This window comes from Schistocerca americana, chromosome X, assembly GCF_021461395.2.
Source record: "Schistocerca americana isolate TAMUIC-IGC-003095 chromosome X, iqSchAmer2.1, whole genome shotgun sequence".
Classification (NCBI taxonomy): Eukaryota; Metazoa; Arthropoda; class Insecta; order Orthoptera; family Acrididae; genus Schistocerca; species Schistocerca americana.
The window spans coordinates 924,952,300-924,967,106 of NC_060130.1; the positions used below are offsets into that span (position 1 = coordinate 924,952,300).

The 14,807-nt window shown below is 42.8% G+C and overlaps 1 protein-coding gene across 1 annotated transcript in view; it reads left to right on the forward strand.

Annotated features, from left to right (window-relative positions):
• Positions 1-14,807, forward strand: part of LOC124556403 — a 692,955-nt gene that overhangs the window by 510,023 nt on the left and 168,125 nt on the right. Inside the window, exon 9 of the mRNA XM_047130364.1 lies at positions 13,999-14,338. Coding sequence (XP_046986320.1) covers positions 13,999-14,338 — 340 coding nt within the window. The remainder of the gene's footprint in view (positions 1-13,998; positions 14,339-14,807) is intronic.

Below are 14,807 nucleotides of genomic sequence, written 5' to 3' on the forward strand. Positions count from 1 at the left end.
AAAGTAAAGTCCCATCGATTGCGAAATGGAAGTAACAGCAAAAATCCGATGAAGCTTTGCATAGATACGTTAGACAGTGTCTCTCGTATGCATGTCGATCGCGTCAAGTCGCTCTTTTCAGTTCTGAGCGCGTGGTTAGCACTAAAGGTGCCTAGAAAATGATGACTCCAGCAAAGTATGAGTGCCTGTGACAGATTACGCCTGATTTCCTGCACGCCAAACGACGTAATTACCATGCATTACCTTCTTCATGACAATTCTCGACCGCACACTGCAGGGATAAAGAGGACGCTCCTGAAGTGTTTTCGATAGGATGTGTTTGATCACCCACCATGCAGCCCGGACTTGGCTCCATCTGATTTTCATCTCTTCTCACATGAACCGTTGTTTATGAGGACAGCATTCTGGCACAGGCAACAAGCTGGAGATCAGTGTGGAAATCGACAGAAAGCAGGGGCGCTTGCCGTCTGTGACGAGAATATTGGAAAGTTGGTACAATGCTACGAAAAATGTCTCAGTCGGAGCAGCGGCTACGTAGAGAAGTAGCTAGAAGGTTTAGCTGACTGTTACAAATAAAACATTTTTTGTTTCCACTTCGCGACTGATCGGACCTTGCTTTTCGAATAGCCCTGGTATCTACTTTGTCTCGAAACCTGGCAGAAAATCCAAAGAGATTCTGGTCGTATGTGAAGTATGTTAGAGGCAAGAAACAATCAATGCCTTCTCGGCGCGATAGCAATGGAGATACTACCGAAGACAGTGCTGCCAAAGCAGTGTTACTAAACACAGCCTTCCGAAATGCCTTCACAAAAGAAGACGAAGTAAGTATTCCAGAATTCGAATCGAGAACAGATGCCAACATGAGTAACGTAGAATTAAATATCCTCGGAGTAGTGAAGCAACTTATATCACTTAATAAAAGCAAGTCTTCTGGTCCAGACTGCATACAAATTAGGTTCCTTTTGGAGTATGCTGATGCATTAGTTCCATACTTAACAATCACGTACAACCGTTCGCTCTACGAAAGATCCGTAACCAAAGACTGGAAAGTTGCACAGGTCACACCAATATTCAAGAAAGGTAGTAGGAGTAATCCACTAAATGACAGGCCCATATCGTGAACGTCGATATGCAGCAGGATTTTAAGAACTATATTGTGTTCGAACATAATGAATTACCTCGAAGGAAACGGACTATTGACACCCAGTCAACATGGGTTTAGAAAACATCGTTCCTGTGAAACAAAACAAGCTCTTTGTTCACATGAAGTGCTGAGAGCTATTGACAAGGGATTTCAGATCGATTCCGTATTCCTGGACTTCCGGAAGGCTTTTCGCACTGTACCACACAAGCGGCTCGTAGTGAAATTGCTTACTTATGGAATATAGTCTCAGTTATGTGACTGGATTTTCGATTTCCTGCCAGAGAGGCCACAGCTCGTAGTAATTGACGGAAAGTCATCGAGTAAAACAGAAGTGATTTCTGGTGTTCCCCAAGGTAATGTTATAGGCCCTTTGCTGTTCCTTATCTATATAAACGATTTGGGAGACAATATGAGCAGCAGTCTTCGGTTGTTTGCAGATGACGCTGTCGTTTATCGATTATTAAAGTCATCAGAAGATCAAAACAAACTGCAAAATGATTTAGAAAGAATATCTGAATGGTGCGAAAAGTGGCAGTTGACCCTAAATAACGAAAAGAGTGAGGTCATCCACATGAGTGCTAAAAGGAACTCGTTAAACTTCGGTTACACCATAAATCAGTCTAATCTAAAAGCCGTAAATTCAACTAAATACCTAGATATTACAATTACGAACAAATTGGAAAGAAGACACAGAAAATGTTGTGGGGAAGGCTAACCAAAGGCTGCGTTTTACTGGCAGGGCACTTAGAAAATATAACAACCTACTTAGGAGATACACGACGCTTGTCCGTCCCCTTTTAGAATACTGCTGCGCCATGTGGGATCCTTACCAGGTGGGACTGACGGAGTACATCGAGAAAGTTCAAAGAAAGACAGCACGTTTTGTATTATCGCGAAATATGGGAGAGAGTGTCACAGAAATCATACAGGATTTGGGCTGGGAATCATTAAAAGATATGCGTTTTTCGTTGCGACGGAATCTTCTCACGAAATTCCAATCACCAATTTTCTCCTCCGAATGCGAAAATATTTTGTTGACACCGATCTACATAGGGAGGAAGGATCACCACGATAAAATAAGGGAAATCAGAGCTCGTACGGAAAGATATAGGTGTTCATTCTTTCCGCGCGCTATACGAGATTGGAATAATAGAGAATTGTAAAGGTGGTTCGATGAATCCTCTGCCAGGCTCTTAAATGTGATTTGCAGAGTATCCATGTAGATGTAGATGTAGATCTACATTTTCTAGCAGATATGCTGTCAGAAGACATCCCATTGGATGTAAGACAGTCCATGTGGTACCAACGTGACGGATGGTCCTGTAAGTCCGGCCAACGACCCCAAAAAAGCATTTTAAATTTTGCTTAAGCTACGTAGAGTCGACATACGATAGTACCTTATTACATGATATGTATTTGCAATTGCGAATACGGACAACCAGTAGGTGTATAATGGAATGGCGACAGTGAAAATTTTTACCGGACCGTTACTCGACCCGGGATTTCCCGCTTCACACATTTTCCCTCCTGTACGGGAATTACATAACGTGTTCGAGTGCAGGTTGTGACAGATGAACGACGACATACGGAAGTTTGGATCTGGCAGTGAGTCGTGCACGGATAACCAAAGCGGTTAAGGTGATCGCTCGCGTAAAGCCGGCAATCCCGGTTCGAATCTCGAAAAAATGGTTCAAATGGCTCTGAGCACTATGGGACTCAACTGCTGTGGTCATCAGTCCCCTAGAACTTAGAACTACTTAAACCTAACTAACCTAAGGACATCACACACATCCATGCCCGAGGCAGGATTCGAACCTGCGACCGTAGCAGTCGCGCGGTTCCGGACTGCGCGTCTAGAACCGCGAGACCACCACGGCCGGCGGTTCGAATCTCGGTCCGGCACAATTTTCATTGTCGTTATTCCATTATACAATTGACTGTTGTCCGTTTTCGCAACTGCGAATATATTTCAAGTATTTCACTGCGGCTACAGTTACCGCATGTCCAAAGGAACGTTGCATAGTACTCCTTAACAACACAGTCACTGCATTATAGTAAATGCCTTATTACTCAGGATGATTAATTATAGAACATGACAGAAAATGTAATATTTTAGTAAACGCCCTTTACCAGCTAAATGTTCGTTACTTTCTCTTATACAGACGTTATATAGATGGATCACTACGAGCTCCCACCAATTTTAAAGAAATGTGCAGCTGCACACACGGAAACAGTGGACGTTGCTATCAGATCATGTAACACGAAGCCACTGCGGTCACGTTCCGGCGTAAGTGAGCAGATTTATGCCCGAAGCTCACGGGCACGTGCTTTAAAATTACACAGACGCCACAAATATTAGCGCCTGGAGCTTTTTGTATACTGATAAGATCGCTCCTTCCGTGTCGAAAACCATAGAACGGTCATTGATTTGTATCATTATCTCTGTAACATTACACAGTTCAAATTTACCCTCCATTAACAAACGAAAGATTAATAGTCCTGATATTTTTGGAACAGTATACTTTTTACCGAATTTCATTGCCAGTCGCGTTTACACCAGTGGCAAATTTATTACATACGAAATGGAGATAACTACACGACATCCGGTACTGAAAGACGATTTTTAAGTCTCCTTCACTTCGCCTGAACGATGTTATAGATAGTAGAACCTTATGAGCATATTATGGCGGAGACAATATTCTCGATGCATCATCCAAAAAAAAAGAGTTCATGGCGACTGAGGAGTCGAGGTGTTCTGCAACGGGTGAAATGCCGGAAGGGGCTGTTGATTCCCTGCTGTATACTTCTCCAGGCACTCAAAACTAACTGTGACGTTAAACAGGAACACTCTTAATGAATCCTAGCTACTTTCGAGGTATCCTAATGTCTAGTTTTGAGGACATTTTTATCATCACAGCGCGGGAATTTTGCAGCCAACTGATCCATCTCCAAACAAAAAATGAATTCTGTCGCGCTCTGTTGTAAGACTCTCAGCAGTTTCTCAAATAATAAGAAAAACTGTAGATTATATTATTTCATCATACTACTGTAATTTTGTTTAACAAAAAGCCCGTCACGTAATAAAAGAAGGAAAATGATTAGCCATTCATCAACGTCGAAGTTATTAGACATAGATCATTAACGCAATAGGGTGGTACGGGAGCGGAAATCGGCCTGGACCTTCTCAAACGAATCACCCTAGCACTTTCATTTATTGTACTCACACGACACAGCTCTCACACATACACTTGGAAAGAGGGCCAAGGAGCATGGAAGAGGAACAGCGTTACCGACCGGCGGCTGTACCCACCCTGTGGTATATCCCAGCCAACAATACCACATGACATTTCCATACTTCATAAAACAACCTGACGGTTCAACAGGCATAATCTGAGCACAGATATTCATTTGCTAATACACTGCTTAGAAATCTTTACTATCATGTGAAGTTATTTTTATGAGACCAAGTCAGTGCTCTGAAATCGGCGCTCACCTGTTATTCTACCTGAACTTTTATTAATTTACTGGTAGAATAAATATTTTACACAGTCGCAGCCTCAAAAAATGATTTAATAGTTACGACGTGTTTAGACAGTCACATTATATTCAGATAGCCTGCCTTTATGTTTATTCTCTTGTAGCTCATAATCAGCCGAGAGACGTCATTTTCTGTAATAATCCGCAAGATGAAAACGCAGCTGTTACTGGTTTCTAGAATATATATAACATGCAGCCTTCCTTGCTCGCATCGCATCTCATAACGTTTTAACTGTAGTTATATCCGTAAAGAAAACTTCGGAGTAGGTATTAAAATCCATGGAGAAGAAATAAAAACTTTGAGGGTTCGCCGATGACATAGTAATTCTGTCAGAGACAGAAAAAGACTTGGAAGAGCAGTTGAATGGAATTGACAGAATCTTGAAAGGAGGATATAAGATGAACATCAACAAAAGCAAAACGAGAATAATGGAATGTAGTCGAATTAAATCGGGTGATGCTGAGGGAATTAGATTAGGAAATGAGACGCTTAAAGTAGTAAATGAGTTTTGCTATTTGGGGAGCAAAATAACTAACGATGGTCGAAGTACAGAGGATATAAAATGTAGACTGGCAATGGCAAGGAAAGCGTTTCTGAAGAAGAGAAATTTGTTAACATCGAGTATAGGTTTAAGTGTCAGAATGTCGTTTCTAAAATTATTTGTATGGAGTGTAGCCATGTATGGAAGTGAAACATGGACGATAAATAGTTTGGACAAGAAGAGAATAGAAGCTTTCGAAATGCGGTGCTACAGAAGAATGCTGAAGATTAGATGGGTAGATCACATAACTAATGAGGAGCTATTGAATAGAATTGGGGAGAAGAGGAGTTTGTGGCACAACTTGACTAGAAAAAGGGATCGGTTGGTGGGACATGTTCTGAGTCATCAAGGAATCACCAATTTAGTGTTGGAGGGCAGCGTGGAGGGTAAAAATCGTATAGGGAGACCAAGAGATGAATACACCAAGCAAATTCGGAAGGATGTAGGTTGCAGTAGGTACTGGGAGATGAAGCTTGCACAAGATAGAGTAGCATGGAGGGCTGCATCAAACCAGTCTTTGGACTGAACACCACAACAACAACAACATATCCGTAATAGTGTCTTTGGTTAATAAAGTTAAGAAATCAGTCAAGAAGGCTAGAAGATCATTTCTGCGAGAAATAGCAGATAGACAGTTGTTACTATCCCACTTAGACAATGAATTGACATTATTTAGTCCCAGTGCGATAGAGCTAGAGGAATTACGTGCAAAGTTGAAACGGATTGTAAATCATACTCTGGAGAAGTACATGGAGAGCAAGTGGATTAAGAACGGAAAAGACGCACCTTGGTTTCACAATGAAATTCAAAAAATTCTGACGAAGCAAAGGCTGTTGCATTCTCGGTTCAAAAGAGAACGTGCAAATAGCGACAGGCAAAATTGAATAGAAATCCGTGCGTCTCTAAAAAGATCGATATGCGAAGCTTATGACAACTACGACCGTCATACCTTAGCAATAGATCTTGCCGATAATCCTAGAAAATTCTGGTCCTACATAAAATTGGTAAGTGGGTATAAGGCTTCTGTCCAGTCACTCGTTGACCAGTCTGGTGTGGCGGTAGAAGGTAGCAAAAGCAAAGCTGAAGTTTCAAATTTCACAGTTAAGAAATTGTTCACGCAAGAGAATCGTACAAACATAGCGTCATTTGACCATCGTACAGACTCCCGTATGGACGATATAGTAATAATCACCACTGGCATACAGAAACATTTGAAAGAGTTGAAAGCAAATAAGTCACAAGTTCCTGATGGAACCCATTTTCGGTTTTATGCAGAGCACTCTACAGCATTGGCCCCTTACTTTACCTTGCATTTATTGTTAATCTCTCGCCACGCACAAAGTGACAAACGACTGGAAAAAAGCGCACGTGACTTCTGTATATAAAAAGGGTAAAAGACGCATCTCTAAAATTACAGGCTAAAATCCTTAACATCGGTTTGCTGCACAATCCTTGAACATATTCTCATTTGGAATATAATAGATTTTCTTGAGAGCGTACAGCTTCTGTCCGCAAATCAGCACGGTTTAGAGAGCATCGTGCGTGCGAATCTCAGCTTGCCCTTTTCTCACATGATATCCTGCGAACTATGGATGAAGGGCAGCAGGCAGGTTCTGTATTCCTAGACTTCCTTAAGGCGTTTGAGGTGATGCTACGTTCCTGAATGTTAAAGAAGGTACGAGCATACGTAATAGGTTCCCATATATGTGATAGGCTTGAAAACTTCTTAAGTAACAGAAACTAATATGTTGTCCTCGACGGCGAGTATTCATCAGAGATAAACGTATAGAGCCCCAGGAAAGTGTGACAGGATCGCTGCTAATTTCTACACTGAAGCGCCAAAGAGACTGGTATAGACATGCGTATTGAAATACAGGATCAAAATGGCTCTGATCACTATGGGACTTAACATCTGAGGTCATCAGTCCCGTAGAACTAAGAACTACTTAGACCTAACTAACCTAAGGACATCACACACATCCATGCCTGAGGCATGATTCGAACCTGCCACCGCAGCGGTCGCGCGGTTCCAGACTTAAGCGCCTAGAACCGCTCGGCCACACCGGCCAGCCTGAAATACAGGGGTATGTAAACAGGCAGAATGTGGTGCTGCGGTCGGCAACGCCTAAGTGAGACAGCAAGTTGGTTGGTTGGTTGGTTGTTTTGGGGAAGGAGACCAGGCATCGAGGTCATCGGTCTCATCGGATTAGGGAAGGAGGGGGAAGGAAGTCGGCCGTGCCCTTTGAAAGGAACCATCCCGGCATTTGCCTCGAGCGATTTAGGGAAATCACGGAAAACCTAAATCAGGATGGCCGGACGCGGGATTGAACCGTCGTCCTCCCGAATGCGAGTCCAGTGTCTAACCACTGCGCCACCTCGCTGGGTGAGACAGCAAGTGTCTGGCGCAGTTGTTAGATCGGTTACTGCTGCTAAAATTGCAGGTTATCAAGATTTAAGTGATTTTGGACGTGGTGTTAAAGTCCCCGCACGAGCGATGGGACACAGCATCTCCGAGGTAGCAATGAAGTGGTGATTTCCTCGTACAACCACTTCACGAGTGTTTCGTGAATATCAGGAATCCAGTAAAACATCAAATCTCCGACATCGCTGCGACCGGAAAAAAAGTACTTCAAGAAAGGAATCAACTACGACTGAAGAGAATCTTTCAACGTGACAGAAGTGCAACCCTTCCGCAAATTGCTGCAGATTTCAGTGCTGGGCCATCAAAAAATGTCAGCGTGCGAACCATTCAACGAAACATCACCAATATGTGCTTTCGCAGCCTGAGGCCCACTCGTGTACCCTTGATGACTGCAGAACACAAAACTTTACTCCTCGCCAGGACTCGTCAACACTGACGTTGGATTGTTGATGACTGGAAACATGTTGCCTGGTCGGACGGACGTGTACGGGTATGGAGACAACCTCATGAATCCATGGACCCTGCATGTCAGCAGGGGACTATTCAAGCTGGTGGAGGCTTTGCTGTGTTGTGGGGCGTGTGCAGTTGGAGTGACAGGGGACCCCTGATACGTCTATATACGACTCTTACAAGTGACACGTACGTAAGCATCCTGTCTGATCACCTGCATCCATTCATGTCCACTGTGCATTCCGACTGACTTGGGCAGTTCCAGCGGGAAAATGCGACAGCCCACATGCCCAGAATTGCTACCGAGTGGCTCCACAAACACACTTCTGTGTTTAAAGACTTTCGCTAGCCACCAGACTCTCCATACATAAATATTAATGAGCATATCTGGGATGCCTTGAAACGTGCTCTTCAGAAGAGATCTCCACCCCCTTGTACTCTTACGGATTTATGGACAGCCCTGCAGGATTCACGGTGTCAGTTCACTCCAGCACTACTTCAGACATTAGTCGAGTCAATGCCACGATGTGTTGCGGCACTTCTGCGTACTCTTCAGTGTCTTCAGTGTATATATATAAGTGATAGGTGGACAGGGTAAGCAGTGGTCTCCGGCTGTTTGCTGATGATGCTGTGGTGTACTGTAAGCTGTTGAAATTGCATGACACTATGAGAATACAAGATGACTTAGATAAAATTTATAGTTGGCGTCATGAATTTCAGCTAGCTCTAAATGTAGAAAAATGTAAGTTAACGCAGATGCGTAGGGAAAACGAATCCATAATTTTCGAACACATCAGTAGTAGTGTGCTGTTTGACACAGTCACGTCGGTTAAATATCTAGGCGTAACGTTGCAAACCAATATATAATGGAATGAGCAGGCAAGAAATGTAGTAGGGAAGGCGAATGGTCGATTTCGGTTTGTGGAGAGAATTTTAAGAAAGTGTGTTTCATCTGTAAGAACGGAACCAACAACGACTGGAGAGAATACTTCAACGTGACAGTAGTGCAGCCCTTCCGCAAATTGCTGCAGATTTCAGTGCTGGGCCATCAACAAGTGTCAGCGTGCGAACCATTCAAGGAAACACCACCAATACGGGCTTTCGCATCCTGAGGCTCAGTCTCTGCACCTCTACTTTAGCAATTGTATTCTCTGCTGCCGAATACTGTGCTCCGATTTGGCTAAACAGCCCACATGTAAAAAAGGTGGATCTCCAGTTGCATAACACTCTAAGGATAATTTCTGGAGTAATTAAACCCACTCCAACGCAATGGCTCTCAATATTAAGCCACATCCCGCCGCCACACCTGCGACGTACTGACGCCCTTGTACGTGAATACAAAAACATCATGGGAAATCGAAGGCTGCCAATCCACCAAGACATTGAGGCTGCAAACACTAATAGGCTTCGATCTAGGAACCCGCCAACAAGAACAGCAAGGACCTGTGTACAAGAAGGTTTCAGTATCACAAACGCATGGTCTGAAAAAATGGAATGCATGGCAAAATCATAAGATGCCTTGCATCACACAAAAGCCACCTGGTTTTGACCTACCGCGCAAAACGTGGTCCAATCTAAATAGGATTCGAACTCCTCATGGCAGATGTGCTTACTCCCTGTATGAATGGGGTAAAATACCATCCCCTCAGTGTGACTGCAGAGGAAATCAGACCATCAGCCACTTTGTTGAAGAGTGTTCCAGGAAAACCTATAATGGGAGCCCCGACAACTTCCTGCTCGCAACTCCAGAGTCGATAGATTATATTAATACACTTGATGTTTGTTTGTAATCCTTAAACTTTGTTATGTTAGTGATGTTTGTTTGCAATTATTAATATTTGTTGTATTAGTGATCTGTCTGCTTCTTTCTCATGTGTCTGTATTGCCATACGATAAATAAATAAATAAAGGAGACCGCAGATGTACGACAGTAGTGTGACCCATTGCTGAATACGGTTCGAGTCTTTGGGATCCGCACTATGTCGATTAGAGGGAGATATCGAAGTAATTCAGAGACGGGCTGATAGATTTGTTACCGGTAGGTTCGAACAACACTTAAGTATTACGGAGATGCTTGGGAACTCAAATGGGAATCAGTGTAGGGAAGACGACATTCTTATCCAGGAGCGGTATCGAGAAAACTTAGAAAACCGACATTCGAGGCTGACTGCCGAGCGACTCTACTGCCGTTAACGTACATTTCGCGAAGGACCACGAAGATAAGGTTAGAGGGACTAGAACTCATACGGCGGCATATAGACAGTGGTCTTTCCCTCGCTCTGTTTGCGAGTGGAACAGGAGAGGAAATGACCTGTAGTAGTACAGGATAGCCTCCGCCAAAACCGTATTGTGGCTTGCGAGGCATGTATGTAGATGTAGGGGTCGGTGTATATGTAAATGAAACATAGGCGGTAAAGTCGGAATTAACTCAACGACTTAGGTACATTTGTCGTTATTTTTATGTAACATTAAGTTTTAGTATCATAGATCGTTTGCATGTTTTTATCAAAATAATGTGTAATGAAGTAGTTTTTAGGCAACGAATACATGATGTTTTTGGGAGTATGGCTACCTGCTGGCCATTTACAAATAGCATGCTGGCTTATATTTCATTAGAATGAACATATGAGTCTTCGATATTACTCATGTAAACTAATGATACACCTAAATTTAGTTTCTTCTTTCTTTGATCTACACTTGCTACTGCCAGTTTTCAATTTATATGTGTCTATGAAATTGATGGAGTTGTTCTAAGCGAATCATGTTCGACTTGATTGAAAATTTTCTTTCCTTGCCTACTAGACTTTTATGATTTTCGGCAAATAAAAAATGAATTTTTTGGCTGTATGTTTATCTTTATATTGTTCTAGTGTTATAGAGATCGACATCACTATTCCTCTCAAAATTTTGTGGATTATTTATATCAAATTTTACTAGCGAATATACAAATTGTGAAGAAGCATCTGAAATATCTAACTCATTGAAGAAGCGTCTACAAGATTATTGTGGGTGGACGCCACACAACATTCTCACTGGCCTTTTTGTGGAATCAATACCATTTTTCTATTTGTTAAGTTACCCCAAAAAATTATGCCATGAGACATTAGTGAGTGGAAAGAAATCAGATATGTTAAAAAGTTGATTTGTTTCCAAAGCTAGTAAGCTTAGGAAGAGCAAAGTCGTTAAACTTCGATTCAGTAGTTCGGTTATATGTTACTTTCAGCTCATCTTTCCATCATTCTGCACACCCAGATGGCAGCCACAGCACACGCTTCGACAACACACTGGATGCTCGTAGCTTATGTTGTCAGCTGCTATGTTGGTAACCAACACACATGAGCATGTCGGCTCTTGGACCCAGTACTTTCCTGTGTAACATTTATAAGGGCCATTGTCTGTTGCTTGACATAGGCCGACAAGAACACACCTTAATCGGTTAAGTGATGACAGCTCGTCATGTTAACACTGACATGGTATTCATCACAGACAGGTGTAGTAAATCATGGCGAACGAATAGCTAAGATATGCCGTTGATATAGCTGTCCTGGCTGAAAGTGAAGAAGATCTTGTAGTCCTACTGAATAGAATAAATAAAGTTATGGGGGAAGTATATAATATGAGAATTAATAAAGCAAAAACAAAAGTAATGGCAAGAGACAAAAAAGATCAAGTGAAAGTCCAAGTTCATGTAGGCAATGAACTGCTTGAACAAGTTGATAAATTTTCTTATCTGGGCAGTAATATTACCAGGGATGGAAGGAGCCAGGCAGAGGTGAGAAGTAGAATTGCTCAAGCAAAGGCTGCCTTTAACAAGACGAAAAACATCTTAACATCTAAGAGCATCAGCCTTGAAATCATGAAAACATTTTTGAAATCATATGTGTGGAGTGTGGCATGCTATGGGTGTGAAACATGGACTCTCGGGACAGAGGAAGACCAGAAGCTAAATTCTTTTGAAATGTGGTGCTATAGACGCATGTTCAAAATAAAATGTATCGACAAGGTCACAAACGAAGTGATTCTGGAAACAGCAGGTGAGAAGAGAAGCTTCTGGAATTTCATTGTTAAAAGAAGAGTGCAATTTACAGGCCATCTATTAAGACATAAAGGACTCCTGAAGACAATCTTAGAGGGATATGTCGAGGGAAAAAGACCAAGAGGAAGACCACGGCTGAGGTACATGGATCAAATTGTGAAAGATGTGGGATGTAACACCTATAAAGAAATGAAGAGAAAAGCTGAGAGGCGCACAGAATGGAGACAAGCTGCCATTGTAGCTGTTGCGAACCAATCCTTGGATTGACCACTACAGAAGAAGCACTGAATTGAGGAACACTGAGAACATTGTCTAGCCACGCCTGCTGTTACTCTGCGGCATACTGCAATTAATCCCTATACCATATGAAATAGCATTTATATAGGGGAGAGCGGGAAATACCATGCACGTAAGCCATTTTTCAAATATTTCGTATTTTTCGTACTCAGTTGAAATGCTGAACACCTTTTTTTGGGCACGAAATCAATGCCCTTCACGTTTATGGCTTCATAATTGCTATATTAAATCGATATATGTTCCTACAGCCGTCTTACAAAAGTGTTACGTTACACCGTATTACCCCGAGGGGTGGGGTAATACCGCGCAATATATCTTATGATACAGCATAGCACATAAAATGACAAAAACTCTGTAAAAATAAATCAAATTAAGAAATTCGAAATTCAGAGTTTATTTATAATTGAAAAACATAAATTTTACAAGTTATTAAAGTTTCTAAAGACAGAAGATCCGTTTACTGGTAAAACAAAATTATTGGATTACGGTGTCAACTTGTCTCTGAACACTACACTACACTCTGAATGAACCCATCCACTGCAAATCATACATCGAAACCACAGCTCCCTGTTTTTCTCAAACTCTCCGCAAAGCATGCAAACAGAGTCGTCTCCCCTAAAAGTTCCATTCTTGCTCGTAGGCCTAACACTAGTTTATCCGAAAGGGTCAACATCATCTATCTAATCGTCACTACAAAGTTTGTGCAATGGCAGGTCCAAATCATCATCCGATGAAGAATCAAAAGAAAAATTCTGTCGATATTTCTTTGTTTCAAATTTTTGAGGTCTTATCTTTGAAGCAAACTTTCTGAACTTGCTTTTTCCCTTAGGCTTTAGCACTGATTTTCTTTCTCTATTTATTAATTTTGCTTTTTTGCTCTCTGCTGCTTTTCTTCCAAATATATAGTCCATGAAAATACCAAAAGAAATTACCATATATGCACGGTATTGCCCCAAGACAACATGACTCGCCATTGTAAATTCTAACTCAACAATCACGAAATTTAACGTCTAACATTTGATGTTTAAAAGAATATCAAGAAATGCGTAATTAAATAGAGCTACTTTAAATATTGTTGCTATTAACAGATTTCGCTCACCTCTAGACTTATTATCTTCAGATTTTATAAGAAAACAGTCGAAATCAGTTGAAACCGATTGTCGAAGACGGTCTGCGCCGTTGAACGATGTAGACCCCTCCGTATCTGATTATAGTTACTTCCGCTATGTGGCAGCACATGCAGCGCCCTTTGCGCTCACTGGGAAACTGGATAAAGCGGTGCACGGTATTACCCCGCTGTACTGCATTGCCCCGCTCTCCCCTACACCAGAAGATTCAACTTAGAAGTTGTGTCGGTCTATAGCTGACTTAAACAAATTCAGATACAGCAGACTATTGGATTTTTCGTTCTGTTTTATATTTAATAGTTTTAACACCTGTGTTTAAACAACTGTTTAATTAATGAATTGTCAATCAGTCATGTACAACCTGTGTAAGTAATTGGAGTGGATCAAGTATTGAAACCTGTGACCGAAATGCATAAAGCAGCGTACTGACGGTTACTGTGCAGCTTCCGGCAACGAGACGGGCGTCGCCGTGGCGGGAGCGGCGGCGTCGCAGGCGGCGGCTGCGGGGTCGGCGGGAGAGGCGGGCGCGGGGGCGGCGGAGGCGGCGCTGGCGGGCCGCGTGGGCGCGCTGGTGGTGGGCGCGCTGACCCTGGCGGCGGGGCTGGCGCTGGGCGCGCAGTACGTGCTGCGCTACCGCCAGTACCGGCTGGCCGTGCAGCGGAAGCCCGCCTCGGCCTGCTCGCTGCTCGGCTCGACGCTGACGCTGCTGTCCGACGTGGTGTCGCTGCGCCGCTCGCACCGCCGCCTGCCCGACTGCGAGCCCGACGACGACCACACCGACAAGTACGCTCCCTACACACTCACTCGTCGGCAACCTGCCATAAAAGAAAACTGATCGGATGGCACCGGCGTACACGTCTCAGCAGTTACTTACGAAAGCCTCTGCAGATATAACTGGATATTCCATCAGAAAAACGCCTCATTCAAAGTGTATATTGCCCAGTCTACTCTGATACTTCATCGCCCGACAGGAAAGAAACTATACGAACGCGTGGTGTCTGTTTTTTCGGACATACACTACAGGCCATTAAAATTGCTACACCAAGAACAAATGCAGATGATAAACGGGTATTCATTGGACAAATATATTATACCTGAACTGACATGTGATTACATTTTCACGCAATTTGGGTGCATAGAACAACCACCTCTGGCCGTAATAACGGCCTTGATACGCTTGGGCATTGAGTCAAACAGAGCTTGGATGGCGTGTACAGGTACAGCTCCCCACGCAGCTTCAACACGATACCAC